General features: G+C 48.7%; 2 protein-coding genes across 6 annotated transcripts in view; one reads left to right on the forward strand and one right to left on the reverse strand.

Moving 5' to 3' along the window:
* Positions 1 to 32: 32 nt before the first annotated feature.
* On the reverse strand, positions 33 to 2,050 carry Fam96b (family with sequence similarity 96, member B). Its single transcript, XM_013012762.1, has 5 exons — positions 1,860 to 2,050; positions 1,578 to 1,657; positions 1,216 to 1,341; positions 712 to 757; positions 33 to 279 (listed from the first exon to the last, which is right to left on the reverse strand). The coding sequence occupies exons 1-5, from the start codon at positions 1,996 to 1,998 to the stop codon at positions 182 to 184; spliced, it is 489 nt and encodes a 162-aa protein (XP_012868216.1). The 5' UTR covers positions 1,999 to 2,050; the 3' UTR covers positions 33 to 181.
* A 1,135-nt stretch (positions 2,051 to 3,185) lies between these two features.
* Positions 3,186 to 20,769, forward strand: part of LOC105983009 (pyrethroid hydrolase Ces2e-like) — a 28,327-nt gene continuing 10,743 nt past the window's right edge. Inside the window, exons 1-13 of one of the 5 annotated variants that reach the window (XM_013012731.1) lie at positions 3,186 to 3,322; positions 4,346 to 4,753; positions 6,928 to 7,132; positions 8,026 to 8,167; positions 8,706 to 8,839; positions 8,921 to 9,179; positions 9,577 to 9,675; positions 9,989 to 10,129; positions 10,259 to 10,339; positions 10,578 to 10,728; positions 11,144 to 11,275; positions 11,716 to 11,788; positions 12,153 to 12,587. In XM_013012731.1, coding sequence (XP_012868185.1) covers positions 4,678 to 4,753; positions 6,928 to 7,132; positions 8,026 to 8,167; positions 8,706 to 8,839; positions 8,921 to 9,179; positions 9,577 to 9,675; positions 9,989 to 10,129; positions 10,259 to 10,339; positions 10,578 to 10,728; positions 11,144 to 11,275; positions 11,716 to 11,788; positions 12,153 to 12,339 — 1,680 coding nt within the window. In that variant the 5' untranslated portion in view covers positions 3,186 to 3,322; positions 4,346 to 4,677 and the 3' untranslated portion in view covers positions 12,340 to 12,587. Of the gene's footprint in view, positions 3,323 to 4,345; positions 4,754 to 6,927; positions 7,133 to 8,025; positions 8,168 to 8,705; positions 8,840 to 8,920; positions 9,180 to 9,576; positions 9,676 to 9,988; positions 10,130 to 10,258; positions 10,340 to 10,577; positions 10,729 to 11,143; positions 11,276 to 11,715; positions 11,789 to 12,152; positions 12,588 to 20,769 lie in introns of those variants that run through there. The other 4 variants (XM_013012732.1, XM_013012733.1, XM_013012734.1 and 1 more) reach the window with 4 other exon arrangements.

Raw genomic sequence — 20,769 nt, forward strand, 5'->3', positions numbered from 1 at the left:
AAATGATTCCAAGACAAAGTCACTAAGGCATCCTAGAAAATGAATATAAATTAAAGGTTTATTACAAAATGCAAAATGTTAATTTCTCATTGTCAGTGATTCAAGAAAACAAAGTCATGACCCCTGGATGCAGCTGGGGCCAGTAGAGACCAGTGTGCAGGCTGGGGGTCAGAAGCCAAGCTTAGGAGCGAGCTGACAGACACTGATTCACAACCTCCAGTAGGTGGGTGTTCTCCAGGGCAGCTGCTACTCGCTCCTTATCTGCAAGCTGTTTGTTCACTGTGTGAAAGAAGGCGTGAGAAAGGCAGAATCAAAACCAGCTCGTTAAGCTGCTAGCTAGCCCAATCTCTAAGCCTTAGTATAAGCTACATTCCCACCAATATAAGGCTCTCCTATCACCTTCCTAGGACCCCATATCTTAAATCAGACTACCCAACCAATCACATAAGCCCACAGTGATCCTGTCTTCTTAAGAATGCCTCTCACCTGCTTCTGATACTGTCAAAATCTGACACAACTTTCCTGTTTACTTGGAGAGAGCAGGGGGGTGGTACATGGTAAGCAGGAGATTTGAGTCAGGTGAGCTTTGTTATAGGCTAAATCTCACTGACAATTCCATTCCCCAATTTCCCTATAGACCACTGTGGCAAGGTAGTACCTCCCACAGCACAGGGCACTACGATATCACTTTCATCACCAGCTCACACTTACCTGCATGCTCCGAGGCATGGGTTCCTGGGGTAATGTGCACATCCATCTGGGAAGGAAACAACCTGAGCCTGAGCACTCACCCATTCCTGTCCCCCCCCCCTCTTCCCCCTTCCCCCGCCCCCAACCCTCCAGTGCTACTTCCAACGAATTCTTCCTCCTAATCATGCCTCTAGATTCTGGTCCCACCACTGCGCCCAAAACTCACCCACAGCCATTCCAACTCTACCCAAAGGACTGGCCAACGACTGTGGGTCAGATCCAAATCCACCTACAGCTCCTCTTGCCACACACCTCACTACTTTTTTTTTTTTTTAAACCACTTTCCACTTCAGATCTCTCTTACTATCAATCAACTTGGCCAATTTCAGCCCACTTTCATCTCTGCTAGTTGGGATCCTCCTAGGCCCTAAACTCTGATATCCTCTCCATGTCCCTGTTCTTCCAGTCCCCTCCTCCTTAAGCAGCAGACTTAGTTGCACCCTCCGGTGCTCAACTCCAACTGACCTTGAAACGCTGGGGAAGGGATCGCAGAAGCTTGACTTTGATAGACAAACCAATAAGGGTGGCCATGCTGCAGTGCGGAATGGTAGGCGTGAAGGCCACCGCCACTGTGCTCTCAGGGTCACTAACCTAGGTGGGAGGTGTTGGGGGAGGGGGGGAGAGGTCAGACATCACAATTATCCCCAGCCCGGGTGCCCTCCAAGCCTGTTGCTGTGGGCAAATCACCTAATCTTTATGGGCTTCAGCATCAATACCCCTAAAATGGGCATGGTAAAGATCCCCCGCTTCCCCCCAAACTCAGGTGTCTGCTGCTCAGATCCAAACGAGTCGCTCCCCCCACCCCCCCGACGCTGGGCGTGCCTCACCTGAACCCGAACTTGCTCTACGACGTTCAACTCCTCTAGCGTCAGGGGATGCTCTGGGTCATTGATGGAGCGAATAAGATGTGATAAGTGAAGGAAAGCGTGTCCTGTGTTTCTGTCCACTTAGAAGTTCAGCCAGCGGTCGGACTCCAGTCCCTTCCCCGCTCCCCGCCGCCCCCGTCCCGTCCGCTCCCCGGCCCGTCCGCTCCCCGGCCCGTCCGCTCCCCGGCCCGTCCGCTCCCCGGCCCGTCCGCTCCCCGGCCAGGGCCCAGCACCGGCGGATATCGAAGATCTCCCGTGCGTCTATGCTGTCGGGAACCTCCTCGTCCTCCTCCCCTGCAGTCACGGGCCGCTCCCCAGAGCGCTCATAGATGAGGGGGTTTGCATTCTCCAGCAGCCCACCGCCTCCGCCGCCGCCCACCATCCCGCAACGGCGGCCGACCCCAGCCGGGGCCCACTTCCGCTCCTAAGAGCCCACTTCCGGAGTACGGGAAGGAGGCGTGGCGCGGCTACGGGGTGGCCCGAGGGACCCGGCGCGCTTTTCGGAATCCGCCTCAGGTTTGGGGGAAGCGGTGGCTTTGCGTGCTGGCCTCTGAGACCGAGGGAAAATGCGGATTGCTCCCGCCGGGCTTTGAGAAGGGATCCGGGTCCGGCGAGGCCTGGCGATCCCGTGGAGACCTTGACAGAGGCCAGGGTCGTTCCCATACAGCCTATCGGCTCTCTGAGGCCGAGTCTCGCCATTTCCTCCGAGAAATCCGGCTGGCCTGGCGTGTAGGGAACTCTGACACCAAGCTGTGAAACCTGGGGGAAGGTTCGAGAGTTTGGAACGCGGCCTCGGAACGCTGAGAGCTGGCCATGGAAGGGTTAAAGCAGACAGCTCTGGAGATACTGGAATGCCAGTCGGGGCTGGGGATCTTGTGGATAAAAGAGCTGAGCTAGCAGCTTAACCCTGGGAGGCGAGGTAAGGACTTCTGGTCTGGGCTCTCCCTGGGCTGCAGCCTCCTGGCTCAAAAGAATAAAGGAACTAGTATCTCTCACAAGCTCTGTTTCGGCTCTGATTGTGATAATACAGATGCTTTTCTTTTTGCCCGTATCCATGGTAACCTTCTTTGTGTAAACTCAAATATGCTTGCTGGTGGAAACTTGGGGCCCAAGTGCCCTTGAGCCTTGGGACCCCATGCTCCTCCCCCATCTCTTTGTCTGTGTCTCTGTGTTTTCTCTACTTTTCTTCGGCTCTGATATCCCATCGCTAGTCTTGGGTTGTGTTTAGCAACACCAGTGTCCAGACTGGCTATTGCTATCCCAGCAGAGTTCTTGGCTTCTCCAGAAGTGATGTGCCTGCTACCCCTACCGAACCATAGGGCCAGGAGGGACTCTGGGTTTGAGGAGAGAGTCCTGGTAACTCAGAGGCTACAGAAGCCACTGAGTATCTTCAAGGAGACCAACAGGGGCACAGGAGATAAGGAGGTAGACATGGCCTTCTGCTGGCTTCTGGCTCCTCAGGAATTTTACCAAGTTCAGTGCCCACTCTTTCGCAACGCACACCTTGCACAGTACCACGTGTTCCTGCCCCGTCCAAAGTCTGGAGTGGGAAAGCTCTAATTTGCTGTTGCTGCTGCTGCCAGTGCTGCCTGTGGATGAAACTCAGCATGTTCTGCAGCACTGACAGAGGTCTGGGTTCCCACCATGTTGCTGCATCAGCCTCGTGCATGCTATGGTGTATGGGCTCCGGTTTCTGCTTCTTCAAGGTGAGACTCCTCCAGGGGGCAACAGAGACTAAAGTCAGCTCTGCCAGACTGCGCAGAGGTGGAGCCTGAGGGGAAGGTGTCAAGGAGGAAGTTAACTGCTGAAGACAAAAAATGTTCACAGGCTATTTTGGAAACTTGGTTATGAGACTGTCTCCCCTACCTTACCACAGACCTTGAGAACCTGTTAAGTCCCAGCACGACCACTAGCAAGTTCCCCTTAAATGTTTGTCAAGTGGGTACAACTGTGAATTTTATCTTGGTGATAAAAGTAGCAAGGATAGCCACTGAGGGAGAGGTAAAAGGCTAAGTCCTTGTGTCAGTCACAAGTGTGATTGAATGGAACGGCTCTTTTTTTTGTGTGTGTGGGTTGTGGGGCTTGAACTCTAGGCCTGGACACTGTCCCTGACCTCTTCAGCTCAAGGCTAGCATTCTACCACTTGAGCCACAGTGCCACTTCTGGCTTTTTCTGTTTATGTGGTGCTTAGGAATTGAACCCAGGGCCTCATGCATGGGAGGCAAGCACTCTACCACTGAGCCACATTCCCAGCCCCGGAACAGCTTTTTCTTCCATGCAGACCCTAAAACCATGACTCTAAGGGTTGAGGGAACTTGAAGGAGTCCTAGTAATAAACTTGAGTCCTGATTTCAAGGAGGAGTTTCAGGCCAGGCACCAGTGGCTCACGCGTGTCACAGGAGGCTGAGATCTGAGGACCGTGGTTCAAAGCCAGCCTGGGCAAGGAAAGTCCATGAGACCCTTATCTCCAATTAAGCACCAGAAAACTGGAGGTGGCACTGGGGCTCAAGTGGTAGAGCACTCTCCTTGAGCTGAATTGCTCAGGAGCAGCACCCAGACCCAGAGTTTAAGTCCCAGGACAGAAGGAGTTTCAGAATGAAGAACACAGTCGCAGCTCCCTGTTCTTGTTCAAGTGCTCACCTTTGCCCCATGGGAGCTGGGGGCACAGTCCATTTGTGGGTTCCTGAGCCTGCTTCTCTTCAGAGCACTCCTGATTTTCTCCATTACAGCCTTCACCTCAGTAAACATAATGATCTCAGGTCTGGAGACAGCTCCTAGTATCTTAAGAGCTGCAGAAGCCACACAACCCACCTGGAGGAAAGCAAAGGGGAAGTAGGAGAAGAGGAAGGCTCAGATCCTGAGTGCTAGCCACTGACTTCCTGTGACTTCTGCCCTGTCAGTGCCACTTTCTCCACAGAAATCTCTTTCCCCAGCCCCACCCAGATCCCCACCTATTCCAGCAGGTCTAAACTCCTGCTTGCACAAGGCCCAGTTTAATTGTGCCTGTGAGTGAGTTGCAGTGTGCCACACAGAGGTACAGAAACAGTCCTGTGAGCCAACCATGCCTCTGGACCGATTTCCTGCCTGGCTGACTGCAATGATCTGTGGGTTCCTGCTTCTCCCACTCCAGATCCACGGTGAGACTCCTGCAGGGGGCGATGGGGACCAGGGTGAGATCTGCCACATGGTGTAGAGCAGAGCTTGAGACTGGGGAAGGGGAGGGAGGGAAAGGCGAGTCAAGAGCAAAGTGTGGGAAACATGCCACTTAAAGTACCCCCACGAGGTGACCAGATTGGTCTCCAAATATCTCAGAGAGGGATCATAGACACCTGAGGACACCAAGGAGTGAGCCAGCCTACTGTGGGAAGCTCTGATTTTCCCTAGATGGGCAGAAACCTCCAGGAAGAGGATGGTGTGTGTGTGTGTGTGTGTGTGTGTGTGTGTGTGTGTGTGTGTGTGAGAGAGAGAGAGAGAGAGAGAGAGAGGAGAGAGAGAGAATATTTAGGACACTCATTTCTCTATATCTGTGGCTGTGTCTGGCTGTAGTTGCTAATGGTCCTGGGTAAAGCAACAATAATACCTTCATGCTGCCATTTGCTTTTGAGTAGGTTACCCCATTGGCTAGAGAAGTACCATAGCACCTCCAAAGTGGTTCCAGGCAAGGTGGTACACAGACCCTCAGCCACACAATGTCAAAGCGGAACTAAAGGACTGTCGGTTCTTTGCACTTATGTATCAGTCCTGGGCAAGGGCATAGCTTGGCTTTCCAGGGCAAAGGCATATGCCCTGTGCCTGCTAGACAATCTTGAGGCCCTTATCAAGAGCTCATGCCAGAAAGAAACCATGCCCAGGTGTGTGTGTATAGCCCTTGATCTTTCTCATCCTACAGCCTCCTAGTATGGTCCCTAACAATGTTCTCCATCTAATCTGCCTAAAGCGTCTCCCCCCTACCTTACCCATGGGCCTCACCTATCCCTTCCAGGCTTCTTCTCTTTCCTCTTCTCTTCTCTTCTCTCTCCCTTCCTTCCTTCCTTTCTTGCTTTTTTTTTTTAGTTGGTCATGGAGTGTGACCTCTGGGTCTGGTTCTGTCCTTGAGCTCTTCAGCTCAAGGTGTGTGCTCTGCCACTTGAGCCACAGCGCCACTTCCAGTTTTCTGGTGGTTAATTGGAGATAAGAGTCTCATAAACTTTCCTGCCTGGGCTGGCTTGAACCACGATCCTCAGATCTCAGCCTCCTGAGTAGCTAGAATTACAGGTGTGAGCTCCTGGCACCCAGCTTCCTCCCTTACTTTTTTTTTGGGGGGGAGGGGGAGTTGGTCGTGGGGCCTGAACTCTGGGCCTGGGCGCTGTCCCTCAGCATTTCAGCTCAAGGCTAGCGCTCTACCACTTAAGCCACAGAACCACTTCTGGCTTTTTTTTGTCATGTGGTGCTGAGGAATAGAACCCAGGGCCTCATGCATGCAAGGCAATCACTCTACCACTGAGCCACCTTCCCAGCCCTTCCTTACTTTTTTTGACCAGACTCTGGGAGGTCATCAAGGCCTTCTTGGCAGAAAGGTCTGCACTAAGACTTCTGTATTAATTCATCTTTAGCTTGGATTCATTGGTTCAGAATCTGACAAGACTCTAGTATCATCTATCCCACCCAGTCCTGGCTCCTCAGAAGGACCATCAGTCACAGGGTCTACTCTACAGTGTCAGGACTTTACTTAAGAACCCTTGGTTTTTGCCTAACTATTCACTAACTCCCCACTTTCTGGAGCTGGGCTCTGCCTCCTGACATGAGGAATATGTATTCCCATGTGTGGCTCAGCTTCCTGGTACTAGTTCACAGAGGTTCCTCTTTGAGGATGAAGCATCTTCCATGTAAACTGGTCTCGAACAGGAGCATATCAGCAATGCCTGTCCTTTGCGGTAACAAATATTAGACATCAGTGTCTGATGGCCACAATGAGGTACATGGTCTGAAATCTCATCTTTCAAGACATCTTCGGTAGCCTGTCTATTCCCAGGGTCAAGGATGTATTTTACTGGACTTGATGTTGGTAAATTGCTGTCACTGGCATCTGTGAGTAGCTGCTGCTCTGGCCTCCCTATACAAGGTTAATCAAACTTGCTGATCCTCAAAGTTCTAATGGGGAAAGGGAATAGCACTGCCCCAAGAGTTCTTGGGGCTTTAAATTTTTTCTTATAGGAATAGTTCAGATCTGCCAATTTCTTTTTTTTCCCTCTTTTGTTGGTCATGGGGCTTGAACACCCACAGCTGCTGGTTCGGCAGACCCAATCCTGATGTAGCATCACTCTACCCACAGGTCACGACTCATCCAGCCCCATCAGGACCACACACACAGGGCAGGTGAAGGGCAGCCTTGTCCATCTGAGAGACACCGATGTCAAGGTCCACACCTTCCTGGGCATTCCTTTTGCCAAGCCACCTGTAGGACCACTGCGGTTTGCCCCTCCAGAGCCCCCTGAACCATGGAGTGGTGTGAGGGATGCCACCTCCCACCCAGCCATGTAAGTTCTTCCAGGGAGCCCAGGGGACTTCAGTGTCGGAGTGGGACAGGAGCTCCGAGCTGTGGGTCAGGCTGAGCAGTTCTTCCATCTGAACACCACAGCTAGTTCCCTTAGCATGTGGGAAATCCTCCCAATGCATTTTCCTAAAAATATGTTGACGTTCAAAGAGTGCAGCATTTTTGCTAGGCTCAGGGATCTAGTCTTGACATGTGGACAATATTAGCATCAGGTGCTAAAGAGAGGAGCAGAGATAAACTTCTTTTGTCTTGGTTTGGACTAATCTTCCACTGTTATCTGGGAGATGTGCAGGCTGGCTGTAAGAGTCTCTGCCCCAGCAGCTGATGGTACGTACAGATCCTTAAGGATGGCAGCAGTGGTGGTTCTTTGGAGAAGTTAAACTCTTCAGTTCACTGTGCCAACCCACAGGGCCACGTGCCACTGACCCATGAAAAGTCTATATGCTCCCAACTGGAGACTCTGTGGAAGGGTGAAGTTCCATGAGAGTCTGAACTTGGGATGAGGAAGGCCCTCCCATTTCAATTCACTCACTTGTGTGATGGCAGCAACTCTGTTCCAGGCCTGAATGGGTACTGGGTGAATTGGTGAATGTCAGTCCTTACAGTCAATGGTTCCTACAGAGTCCTTTAAGAGTCGAGAACTCCCAGCCTGGAGAGTGGTGGATCGAAGCCCCCAACAACCTTGAGGTCTACCTGGAAGTCAAGGCTTCATCTAAGTCTGAGACTTGCACCTGTGTAGGAAGAAACTTTAGAGAAGGGTTGTGCCTGAACAGAACCTGAGGGATGGCAGAGGCTGAGAATAGCTGGGAGCAAGTCTCAGGGGCTGGGTTTCACCACTGTATAATCCTTAGAATACCTGTCTGCCATTGTTATTAGGTGTCTGCAAAATGCCAAAGGAAACAATGTCTTGGCCACGATCCTGTTGAATATGACCATGACTGCCATCCCTGTATCTGAGGACTGCCTATACCTCAGTATCTACTCACCTGTCCATGCCCATGAGGGCTCTAACCTGCCTGTGAGTATCAGGACATGGTCCCTGAGTGTTGAGTGGGAGGACACTTCTTTTGTGTGAATATTAGAAAAGTCAAACAAACCTAGGCTCTTACTACAGCATGGATACTAATAAGAAGTGAGACAGTGAGAATACTATCAGGTCCAGAAGGCCTTCTTACCCAGAGAGGGGCTTTACCCTAGGTATGGAGACCCCAAGTCTTGATGGCTCTCAGAGATCAGATGCTCCATTGCACTTTACTCAACTGAACAATGGATAATTGTCCTTTGGGGGAATTTCAGAGAGACCTTCTTTTATCGCCTACCTTAGAAATGTTCTGGGAGAACTAGATCCATGCTTTTATACATGGGGTAGATGAAAGCACAAGAGTGCTATATTCTTAATTGAACTTGGATCTTTAGCCATGGCAGAGACCATGGCCCCTTCTGGGCTCTGGAAGGAAGATAGTATCAGAGAGCCGAATCAATGGATAATGTAGGGGGTAGCCTCAGAGGGCCTTGAGTTGGATCAGAACCAATGTCAACTATCTTGACTTCTCCAGGTGATGGTGTGGATCCATGGTGGGGGTTTAATTATGGGTATGGCTTCCTTGTATGATGGATCCAGGCTGGCAGCCATTGAGGATGTGTTGGTGGTCACTATCCAGTACCGCCTGGGAGTTCCAGGTTTCTTCAGGTGAGCCTGGGATTGAAATGGGCAATGAGTGCCAAGCACAGCTGCGACAGCCCTGTGACCCTTGTCTCTACCACTTCTCAGCACTGGAGACCAGCATGCCACTGGCAACTGGGGCTATCTGGACCAAGTGGCCGCCCTACGCTGGGTCCAGCAGAATATTGCCCACTTTGGAGGCAACCCCAACCGTGTCACCATTTTTGGCGAGTCTGCAGGTGGCATTAGCGTGTCCTCACATGTCGTGTCCCCCATGTCCCAAGGACTCTTCCATGGGGCCATCATGCAGAGTGGGGTGGCCCTGGTACCTGGATTCATGTCCAGCTCCTCTGAGGTGGTTGTCAAGGTGAGTGCCCTCAACCATCCAGCCCAGACCCACTGTTTCACCCTTCATCCTCACAGCCGCTGGTTCTCTGTTTTGTGGAAACAATAAGGACTAAGGAGATGCCTTGAGTATGTCTCCTTGGGAATTGTTGAGGGGTCAGGGATCAGAATTCACACCTCTCTGCCTCTCCGAGGCTGAGTATGTTTTATGGCCAAGTTTCCTCATCCTGTAAGTAAGCAGAAGGGAATAGCCCTTCTGGCTGGGGCCTCTGAGCATCAGAGAAGTGGGTACAATTTCACTCCTGCAACTCCACACTCCATACCCTGGGAGATTTAGGAGCACTGCACCCATCTGGGTCTGGGAAAACTCTTCCTCCTGCCTGGAACGATAAGATAGCCCTTGCCTGGTTGCTTTCTAGATGGTGGCCAATCTGTCTGCCTGTGGGCAGATGGACTCAGAGGCTCTGGTGCACTGCCTGAGGGGCAAGAGTGAAGAGGAAATGCTGGCTATTACCAAGGTCAGACCAAAAAGAGTGGGTGTGGGGAAGGCAGAAAGACCATTGGCCTATGTGGGGAAAAGGCAATAGGGTATAAAACAACCAATCCTTAATAGTCTGAACTCTGTCTGTGGCATGGCCTTTCCATGGGTTGCTGTCCTTGTAACCCTGGATGCAAAATGGAGACCAAGGGAAGCTCAGCCAAGTGTTGGATCTCTGGGGATAGGTTTGAGGCAGCATACTGGGAGGAGTTGGGAGGTGGTGAATTAGTTGAATATGTCAGAAAAATGCCTGGAACCCGACCTCAACTCCCTGACCTTGAATGTCCCCTTAGGCCCTCACTATCATCTCTGGTGTGGTGGATGGGACCTTCCTACTCAAGCACCCTCAGGAGCTGCTGGCCTCTGCTGACTTTCAACCTGGTCCCAGCATCATTGGCATCAACAATGATGAGTTTGGTTGGATCATCCCCAAGGTGAGGCCCAGTTCTAACTTGGTAGAAATCTGAGGAATGTATCTGGCATGGTGACAAGGACATCAGGACTCCATACCCTTTAATACCCTCAGACCCCAACTTGAATCTATTTTCCTCTTTGTCACCCAGCTCATGGGGATAGGAGACACTGAGGAGAAAATGGACAGAAACACCATACAGGCTGCTCTGCAGAACATATCAGCACACATGGTGAGACTTCTTGGGTCTCCCCATGAAGAGGCTACTCCCACATTCCTACCCATGCAGTGACTCCCAGGAGCAAAGGCCTGTGCTTGTGTGTTTGTGTGTCTAGGGAAAGATGGAAGGCTCACATCAGGGACTCGCCCTTTCCCCCAGTATTTTGTCCATCACAGGCTTCATCTCCCCACCAATAAGCTGCCTCCTCCCTGCCACTTCCTGTCTAGCCTGACTGTTTCTGATCCTCTAGGGCCAGATATTGCCTGCTGAGTATAGTGACCTGCTGATGGAGGAGTACCTGGGGGACACTGAGGACCCCCAGACCCTCCAGGCCCAGTTCTATGAGATGATGGGGGACTTCTTCTTTGTGATGCCTGCACTGCAAGTAGCACATTTTCAGCGTGAGTACATCTGTAGCTGAGACTGACCACCTAGTGGATAGCTCAGGGCTATGTATCCCAGGTATACTCTGTGATGTCCAGGTCCTCATCTTTGTCTTTCTTGGACACCTGGTACCAGACACTGGATGATCCTCATGACACTAAATCCTCATATCTAGTGTAAGAGACTAACAGAATTCTATTTTGCAAGGAGGAAACAGATTAATAATATTTAATGACTTGCCCAAACCACATAGTGGGGAAATGTAAAGCCATGTTTCAACCAAGGTCTTCCCACACCATAGCTCCAGCCTGGGTATTCCAACCTCACTGTCTACATTCCAACCATCTTTGAACCTAGCACTGTAGCCAATGTTTATGAAGTTGAAGCGTTCTAAGAAATGGAGCTACATATCAGATATAACCTCTTCCACAGGCTCCCATGCCCCAGTTTACTTCTATGAGTTTCAGCATCCGCCCAGCTTCTTCAAGAAACCCCCCAACGTGAAGGCTGACCATAGTGATGAGATTCCCTTTGTCTTTGGATCTTCCTTCTGGGGCAGCAACAGTGAGTCTTTCTTCTTCCCTGGGAGCTGGGTCCCTGAGGTGATTGTCCTCACTATCCACATCAGGAAACCATGGCTGAGAGAGAGGATAGGATCCATGTTACAGCTGAAATGTGAAATGTTAATATTTGGACCCTTTCTCAAGTAGCCTGGGCTCTGTTCACTTGTTTCCATGTCATGTATGTATGGTAGTCATGTATGGTAGGCAGGTTTTAAAAGGTAGGATTGTTCCTAAATGACCTCCCAGAGCAAAGAGAAGTCTTGTAGGCTAGAAATGAGCCAGAGATAGACACAGCTAGCGGGGATGAGTAATGCAAGTTGGATATTGGGAAGGGCCCTGCTCTGGAAGTAGGGGAGACATGATGACCAGGCCTGGTTTTCAGGGTCAAGCACAGATGACTGATGGGGATTGGCCAAACCTGAAACCTTGTTCTCTGTGCAGTTGACTTCACTGAGGAGGAGGAACTACTGAGCAGGAGGATGATGAAGTACTGGGCCAACTTTGCTCGGAATGGGTGAGATGACACTCCCACACCAAGCTCTCTAAGGTGGGCTCCACCCAGAGCTTCCCTTGTCTGTGGTGGCCTCATTAGCATATATGGGTCCTTCATCACATGAAAGTTCCATCTCTAGACAGGGTCCATTGTGGGTGCTGGTTACTGTGTCTTGCTCCAGTAACCTAAAAGATGGAGTCCAGTTCTGTGGAACAATCAAAGCTTGCATGAATGAGATAGCACTGTGAAGACAATAGTAGTGATCCTTGCATTCCAGAATCAGAAGTTTCCCTGGACCCCTAACCTGCTAGGCTGCCTGGCTTGATCCACATGTGGGAGTCTTGGACAGGGCACAGCAAGACTTAGACTATTCCTATGTTTACAGGAACCCCAACAGTGATGACCTGCTCCATTGGCCCCTGTTTGACCAGAATGAGCAGTACCTACAGCTGGACATCCATCCTTCCGTGGGCCAGGCTCTGAAGGCCTCCAGGCTGAAGTTCTGGACCAAGACCCTGCCCCAGAAGATCCGGGAGCTCAAGGGGGCTGAGGAGAAGCATGTAGAGCTATAGTGGTCTATGTCAGGAGGAGTGGGCTTGAGTGTAGGTAGGGACATGAGGTGTCTACACATTTATCATGAAATAGGAATTGACTCCAATATTCACTTAGCCATTTATCTCCTCTTTATCCAGCCAGCCACCCAACCAGCTGATACTTATGAACAACTGCCTGCATGATGTTCATGATCAACTTGCCTGAGCATTCTCTTGTTAGACACACTCAATAAATGTCCCCATGGCAATGAAGCTGGAGCACCCCAGTGGTGCTTACTGTCCTCCATACCCCATTGGGCCTGGGACCCTTCCTTTATTGCTCATCTCATCTCCTCAACCTCTGTCTGCTCCAAGCCACGACCCCCTCTTCAAATGAAGATGTTTTGAACACTGGCAGAGGGTTGATCCCATGCTGATCCTTCAGCAAGCACCACTTTATCTCTAACTTCTAAGTAGCCATCAATGCAGCCAACATATTTTCTAAGTGTCTCTAAGACACACAGACACACACACACACACACACACACACACACACACACAGTGTTTTGTTGTGGATTAATTTATATGCAATTAAATTCAGTCATTCACCTGTATAGTTTGATAAACCTGAACATATACAGGAGATATACATCTACTCTCATGTCATGTGTTAGAATGTTTCTTTCATCCAAAGAACTTCCTTCACATTCTTTACAGTTAATTATTTCCTTTTACTCAGCTTTTTGCAAACACCCAAATGTGTTTGTTTTTTATTCAAGTACTGGGACTTGGACTCAGAACCTTGTCTTCTTATTTGGCTTTTTACACTCAAGGCTGATGCTCTACCACTTAATACAACCCCCACTTTTAGCTTTCTGCTGGTTAATTGTACACAAGAGTCTCATGAACTTTTCTACCTGGACTGGTTTTGACCCTTGATCTTCAGCTCTCAGCCTCCTGAGTTGCCAAGGTTATAGACATGAACCACTACTGCCTGGCTCAAAAGTTGCTATAGATATTGTATATAGTTTGGAAAAATTATATCCCAATGTGAGTTGTGTCACTACAATGAATGCTTTGAGAAGCAAGTGGTACTTCCTTTCTTTTATTGAGGAGTGCCTTCTAGAATTCACACACCATTTTTTATCCACCCACAACTAGATGCACATCTGACAGTGACACATTCTTTGCTCTTTTTAATGAAGTTGCTTAGGACACATTCAGACGTCACTTTATGTGGACACATGCTTTCATATCTTTTGAATAAAAAACTGAAATTATAATTACTGAGTCATATGATGAAAAGTATGTTTAACTTTTAAGGAAAATGTCAAACTGCCTTCCCAAATGATTATTCTCTCCCCTCTAGCCGTATATGAGGGTTGGAGTTACTCCATATCCTCAATACTTGGCCTTATGGATGTTAAGACTGAGTATATTAAACAGAAATGCCATATGATATCACTATAGATGTTTCCTTGGACATTTAGATTCTACTTCCAACTTCCTCTTTGTCTTTGTCTCTTTCTGTATGTCTCTATCTCTGTCTCTAACTCTCTCCCCCTGACTTCTTTCTGGTTTTCTTTGCTTGGGCGCTGTCCTTGTGCTCTTCAGCTCAAGGCGAGCACTGTACAGCTTGAGCCACAGCGCCACTTCCAGTTTTCTAGTGGTTTAATGGAGATAAGAGTCTCACAGACTTTCCTGCCAGGGCTGGCTTTGAACCACGATCCTCAGATCTCAGCCTCATGAATAGCTAGGATTACAGGTGTGAGCCACCAGTGCCCGGCTCTTCTTTCTGGTTTTCTTTGGATCCCTAGATATATGTGACTTTCCATCAATCTCTTCGTAAATTCAAATGTTTCTAAGACTCCCACATTGCACATATTTACCATTACCCAGTTGTCATGGAGAGCAAGATCTCTGAATGCTTGTTCAGTAAGTGACAGATCGTGAGTGCCTTCACCCAGCAGTGGTTCACAGTGGCCTCAGAATTAAGAACTGCTCTGTTGTCCAGTTACAATAAAGAAATTTATAATATGTCCTTGAGACAAGCTAGGATCTCAGCCCCATATCTTAGGTGCCAATAAGGTAAGGAAAATGAAGAGAGACCATCAGCCCAGAATGGGTCTGGGACCATGGCTTGGGCCAGAGTTCATTAGATTGGATCTTCATGTGGATCCAATCATGTGGATGGAATGGAGGTCAGAGGCTCTGTAGCCAAGTCATACAAGGACGATGAGTCCTTCAGGAAGACTACCAAGAAGCAAAGCCCACGATGCCAGGCTGTAGGTTCATGGGGACCTTCAACCTTGCAGTGGTGCACCATAGCCACAGTATTAAGAAGAAGCATTGTGATTTTCAGTTAAAATAAAGGAACTTGTTCCTGGACCCTGAATTTCAAGGACCTAGACTCTCATCCCCTCAGCCCAAGTTACAATTAGAATAGGAGAATGAAGGTCAGAAAGAGCTATTGAGTCTGAGTAGCCAAATGTCCTTATCCTGAGGTTCCAGACCAGTGCCTTGATTTACCAATACTGCAGCCGCGCTTTCTCCCCTTATCCAGTAACCGATTCAGCTGACCCCAGCCCAGCATCTTGAACTAACTTATACAGGAATTCAATCAAGAGAAACAGAGAAGCCACATCTTGAAAGGTCCAACTGAGAGTCTTATTACAAAGCTGACAACTGCAGATGAACTCCTGTCTCAAAGACCTGCAGCCCAGAATGTAGCTTGAACAAAGATTTTAAAGACAAAAACCACATGTTTGGTGTGGAGACCCAAGCCCAACAGAAGAAAACCAGATAGGGAATTACTCAGTGGCAAGCAAAGCTTTCCCCATAGGGGAGCTGTCAGGGTGGACAAATCAAACCAGCGAGGGAAATCATCAAGGGTGAGAATTCTCTGTAGCAAAGCTTTCGTGGGGCTAAAAGCATGACATCTGCAAATGACCTATCTCATCTCTATGCTTTTGGAACTGGGTGAAAGGTCCCCTCCACTCAGCAAGGTGCCAGGATAGCTATGAGGAGAAGGCATGTTACTTAGAACCAGTAACATTATTTCACTAACACCCTGCTTCATTCCCTCTCTTCTTCAGCTTACATAATACCTATATCTCACTATTTGTTACTTTCTTATCAACCCCACCAGCACACTTGGGTGGAGCCACACCCTGGTAGCCTGTACCTAACTCTCAAGAGACTGAGATCTGAGGATTGCAGTTTGAAGCAAGACTGGGTAGAAAAGTCTATTAGATGCTTATTTTCAGATAACCAGCAAAAGCTAGAGTGCAGCACTGGTATTGAGGTGGAAAAACTAAGGCATAGCTTTCAGACCCTGAGTTCAAGTCCCAGTACTGGCACACATAGACAGTGACACAGACACAGACACACAGACACACACACACAGACACACACACACAGACACACACACACACACACACACACACACACACACACAGAATCCACAGGCAGAAGCACAACATTAGTTACTTTCTTATCAGCCACTACTGGATTATACTAGCATTCCCATGAACCTACTACAAAACCCAAGCATGTAAACAGGAGAGAATCTTTAAGCTTTGGCTAGAGGCGCTGCAATAAACACGTGCTGATGGTGATTTTCTATTCTCCAAACTTGTCTGAGTCTAACAAGAGCATCTGCTCAGCTCTGGGTAGAGGAGTCTGGGTCCATGTCCTGAGCCAGAGTTCATTAGATTGGAGACCTTGAATGTATATCAGACATTGTGGCTGGAATGGAGTTCAAAGAAACTATTTTTTTGGTGGGGTCTGAACTCTGGGCCTGGGCACTGCCCCTCAGCTCTTCTGCTCAAAGCTAGCACTCTACCATTTGAGCCACAGCACTACTTTGGGCTTTTTCTGCTTATGTGGTGCTGAGGAATTGAACCCAGGGCCTCATGCATACAAGGCAAGCACTCTACCACTGAGCCACCTTCCCAGTCCCAGTTCAGAAAAACTTTATCCAAGCTAGTCATGGTCCAGGAAAGCCTAAGAAGGAAAGCCTGTGGTACCAGGCTGTAGGTTCTCAACAGTATTATGCACCAGATAGAAGAGTCAAAGCTGGCTTTCACTGGCACCACGTCCTCTGTGAAGTCAGGCTGGGCTGCAGCTCCTGACCCCTGCTGTCTCACTACATCTTAGCAGGATTCTATGTATTTCATAACTCCTGATTACAGACCTGGCTCCCAGATTACCACAGACCCAGAGAGCCCTGTCTCCTCACAGTGCTCCAACCAGCAAGTTTCCTTTAAATGTTTTTCAAATGAGTCAAAGACTGCCTTTGATCTCAGCTACCAGGGTAACCGTATTTGAGGGTATGATGAATAGGGAAACAGATCCTTAAGAAATGCCAGAGTGACAAGTATGTTTGAATGGACCAGCCAGTCCTAAATAGGAAGGGGTCCATGCAGATCCTCAGACCACAACTCTAAGGGACGAGGAACTTTGAGGGGGAATTGTTAATCTGTGCCCAATGAGATCAATGGGGAATTTCAAAATGAGCACAGTCATAGATCCCTATCTCTGCTCAAGTGCTCACCATTGCCCCATGGAAGGTGGCAGGGGCATTGTTCATCTGTGGGATCCCAAGCCTGCTTCTTTGCAGACCAGCCCCGAATCTCTTCAGTACAACCTTTACCACAGTGACATTTCCCAGTATATCTCAAGGATTGCAGAGGCCACACAGCACCTCTGGAGGAGGGCAAAGGCAAAGTAGGAGAAGGGAAGGCTTTAGACCCAGAGTGCTGGCCACTGATTTCCTGTGACCACTGCCCTGTTAGTGCCACACTCTTGGCAGGATCAACCTTGCCCAGCCTATAAAAGTCTCCACCTACTCCCTGTCAAGTCCAGACTCCTGGCTGGGCAAGGTCTAAGTGAATTGTGTCTGTTGGTGGGTTGCAGTGTGCTGCATAGAGACACAGAAACAGTCCTGTGAGCCAGCCATGCCACTCCACCAACTTCCTGCTTGGCTGACTTCAGTGGTCTGTGGATTCCTGCTTCTCCCACTCCAGATCTAGGGTGAGACTCCTGAAGAGGATGGGGGCTGGAGTCAGGGACCAGAGTGAGATCTGCCATACTGTGTAGAGCTGAGTTTGAGGTTGAAAAGGGGAGGGAAGACGGGAAAGATGGAGATGACCAGATGATAGAGTGGGAAAATTGTGCTATTTAAGCCTCCACAAGATGCCCAGGGTGGTGATTATATAGCTCAGAGAGGGTCACAGATACCTGAAGACATAGAGGAGTGAGCCCAATATGAAAGAGTCAGAGGTGCACTGATATGTGCTAGGCAGAATCAGGGATTCTGGACATTTCCCGCCTCTGTGTGCTGTTGCTACTGAATATGCTAATGTAACTGTCATTCACATTATTCTCTGTTCCTTAGTGGGTCCCCTGTATCACCAGAGAAGCATCATGGCATGGTCCAATAGGCCCTAGCAAAGGTGTTTGTCCTGGAAGAGATATACTTCCCCAGAAACACATCCTCAGGTTGAACCGAGATGCCCCTGGTTTCTTTCATCTATGTATGAACCCTGGCCAAATGTTTGGCTTGGCTTCCAGGGCGAGGTATCTCCTGGGCTTGCCACAAACTCTCCAGGCCCTTATCAGGAGCTCACGCCACCAGAGAATTATATCCATAAATATATGTGCAACCTTTGATCACCTCAGTCCACGGCAAGTTGGGATGGGTCCTACCCTCTCTTATCTAATTTGTCCTAAGCAGTTCCCCTCACTTCACCCACAGTCCACTCCTACCACAACCCCTCCCTCGCTTGCTCTTGATTAGGCTCTGGATAGTGGTTCTGAAATAGTGAGTCAAAGATAACAATTATTTATATGAGAAGGAGCTGGTTATTCAAATCTTGCTACCCAGAAGACCCAGGGTTTTAAATCTCCTAATTCAAGGGTCAGCTGCCTCATACCATTTCATGAGGGGCTTGAAGCAACATGCAGGTAGCTGGTCTCTAAAAGGAGGTTTATCCTTAAACACATCAATTATGTAACAATTATGAAGCATGAGTGGCTGGTAGCCACAGTGAGGTCCAGGGTCAGAGCTCTCATGTAGCTAAAACCTCTTGTGTAGATAACGTGGAGGTCAGTGGTATGTCTTTGGACCTTGGAAGGATATTGGGAAATTGCTGCCTGTGGTATCTGTTTGTGGTTGCTATCTTGATTCAGCCATACCAGATGACATGGAACTTTATGACTCACAAATAGCTCCTGGAGAGTTCATAGGGACAGGAGAGTTACATTTTTTAAAAAATGAATTAGGTCCCATTTGTGAATATCTACAACTTGAAGGAGATACTGGGGAAAAGGGTTCCAGTAGACATGGAATTGGTCCTGATGACAAAATTACCAGAGATTGTAGGCCTGAATAGATGTCTCAAAACACCTGAAGGAGCATGAGTTTTGGGGCTACCAAATGGGAGCATACATGGAAGGATTCTGTCTTATGGTAGGACCCCCCCCAAGGTATACAGTATCCATTTAAATAATTATCATGGTTGTACAAGCCAGGTTGATGAGGATCATAAGATGATTTCCAAAGACCTCCTCCCTCCTCTATACCCAACACAAGTGGGCCAGAATTTTCATGATCTGATCAGAATTGTGTGACTCTCTTCTTGCAGCCTAATTCTTTCAGAATTTTTGGTACCTCCAGTGTGAGTTCCTTGAGAGTTGGAAATGTTCAGTCCAATCTCCAGAGTCCTGCTAGTGGCTTGTAAAACCTATTGGGTTGATGGACATGATGCTTATTATCCAGTACCTAAGACCCACGCCGAGCTCCACAGTCACTGTGCCTACTCAAAGGGTCAGATGCCCCTGGTTAAGGAAATGTCTCTGTTCTTCAAATTGGAGACATGGTGGAAGGATTACAATTCCCTTGCGTGTGGATTTTGATTTCAGCAATATTTCACCACCCTATGTATAAGTGAGCTTCATTCATTCATACTACACTGGTGTGGTGGCAACAACACTGGACAGGCTTTAATTGGCACAGAAAGAAGGTATGTCAACTCTGGCAGCCAATGCGTCTAGAAAACTGTATGTGTCAAGATTTCCAAGGCTTAGGGGGAGAGAAACCCAATGCCTTCAACATGGTGAAGGCTTCCTGGAGGTCAGAGCTCCATTCTAGCTTGAGATGGAGAGTGTCATCCACCCAAGCCTGTGGCCTGCACATTCTTTGGAAGAGACATGAGAGAATATTCTGTATAAATAGGACACTGGTGCAGCACAGGTTCACAGAGACTTCATTCTAACTTATTAGTTGTCTGGGGAGCTCATTTGTTATGTGTCTGAGTGGCAGGGGCTACAGGGTGGACAGGGCTTGATACCTTCATGACCATGTAATTACAGCTTAAACTGTCTCCCCACCACTCAGAACTTGAGACTTGCTGACACCATAAAGGAAATAAACAGAAAGACCTTGCCAGCTGTTACGCAGAACACAGTAGGACTCATGGTAAGGATCTGAATACCTGCACCAATGAATGGGGTACCCCAAGGTATCTGTTCACACAGTAACCTCTAGGAATACACAATGGGATATCTGTGTGTTAGTGGTGGGGTTACTCCAGCACTTGGCTCTTTCTCCCCTTATATTATGTCCCATCCCAATTCCATCTCTGCACCCAGAGGCTGCCCCCTCCCTGACACTGCACTGCCTGCTTAGCCTGACTCTCTCTGATCCTCTTGACACAGAACTTGATTGCTGAGTGTGCTCACCTGCTGATGGAAGAGTACATGGGGGACACCGAGGACCCCCAGACCCTCCAAGCCCAGTTCCAAGACATGATGTTCGTGATGCCTGCACTGCAAGCAGCACATTTTCAGTGTGAGTACATCTGTAGCTGAAGCCTGCCTGAGCTCTCCACCTCCAGGTTCCCATATCCCTGTCTACTTCTGTGAGTTCCAACATCATAAGATCTTCTCCTCCAACCCCAGTCCTCCACATGTGAGGGAGGACCATGTTGAGGAGGTTGCCTTTGTCTTTGGGTCTTCCTTGTATGGCAGCAGCCATGAGTATTCTTCATTTCCACAAGCTAGAATGGGCCACACTAGAATCCCTGTAGGAAAGTCTTCTCATGGTCAACATAAGGAAACTGAAATTCAGAGAGAGGAAATGATCAAGTGTGCAAAATCTTACCACTGAAAAAGCTGCAGCTGTTTACATTCCAAGTCTTTTCCCAAGCAGCCTGTGCTCATAACACCTGTCCCCACCTGCCATAAGGTGTCAGACATGGGTACAGAGTGCATGATTGGAAATTATAAATGTTCCTAAGTTACTCCAAGGACTGAGAGTAGAAATGTCCTCTAGGACAGGAATATACACTGATGTATTATTCAGCTAGAGGCTAGGATGAGTAAGAGAGGGTTAATCAATGGGAGTGGCTGATATTGGGTGGAGCAGAGAAAAAGGATTAGGCCTGCTAGGTAGAACCAGACTACAGT

This window comes from Dipodomys ordii, unplaced genomic scaffold, assembly GCF_000151885.1.
Source record: "Dipodomys ordii isolate 6190 unplaced genomic scaffold, Dord_2.0 Scaffold18, whole genome shotgun sequence".
Classification (NCBI taxonomy): domain Eukaryota; kingdom Metazoa; phylum Chordata; class Mammalia; order Rodentia; family Heteromyidae; genus Dipodomys; species Dipodomys ordii.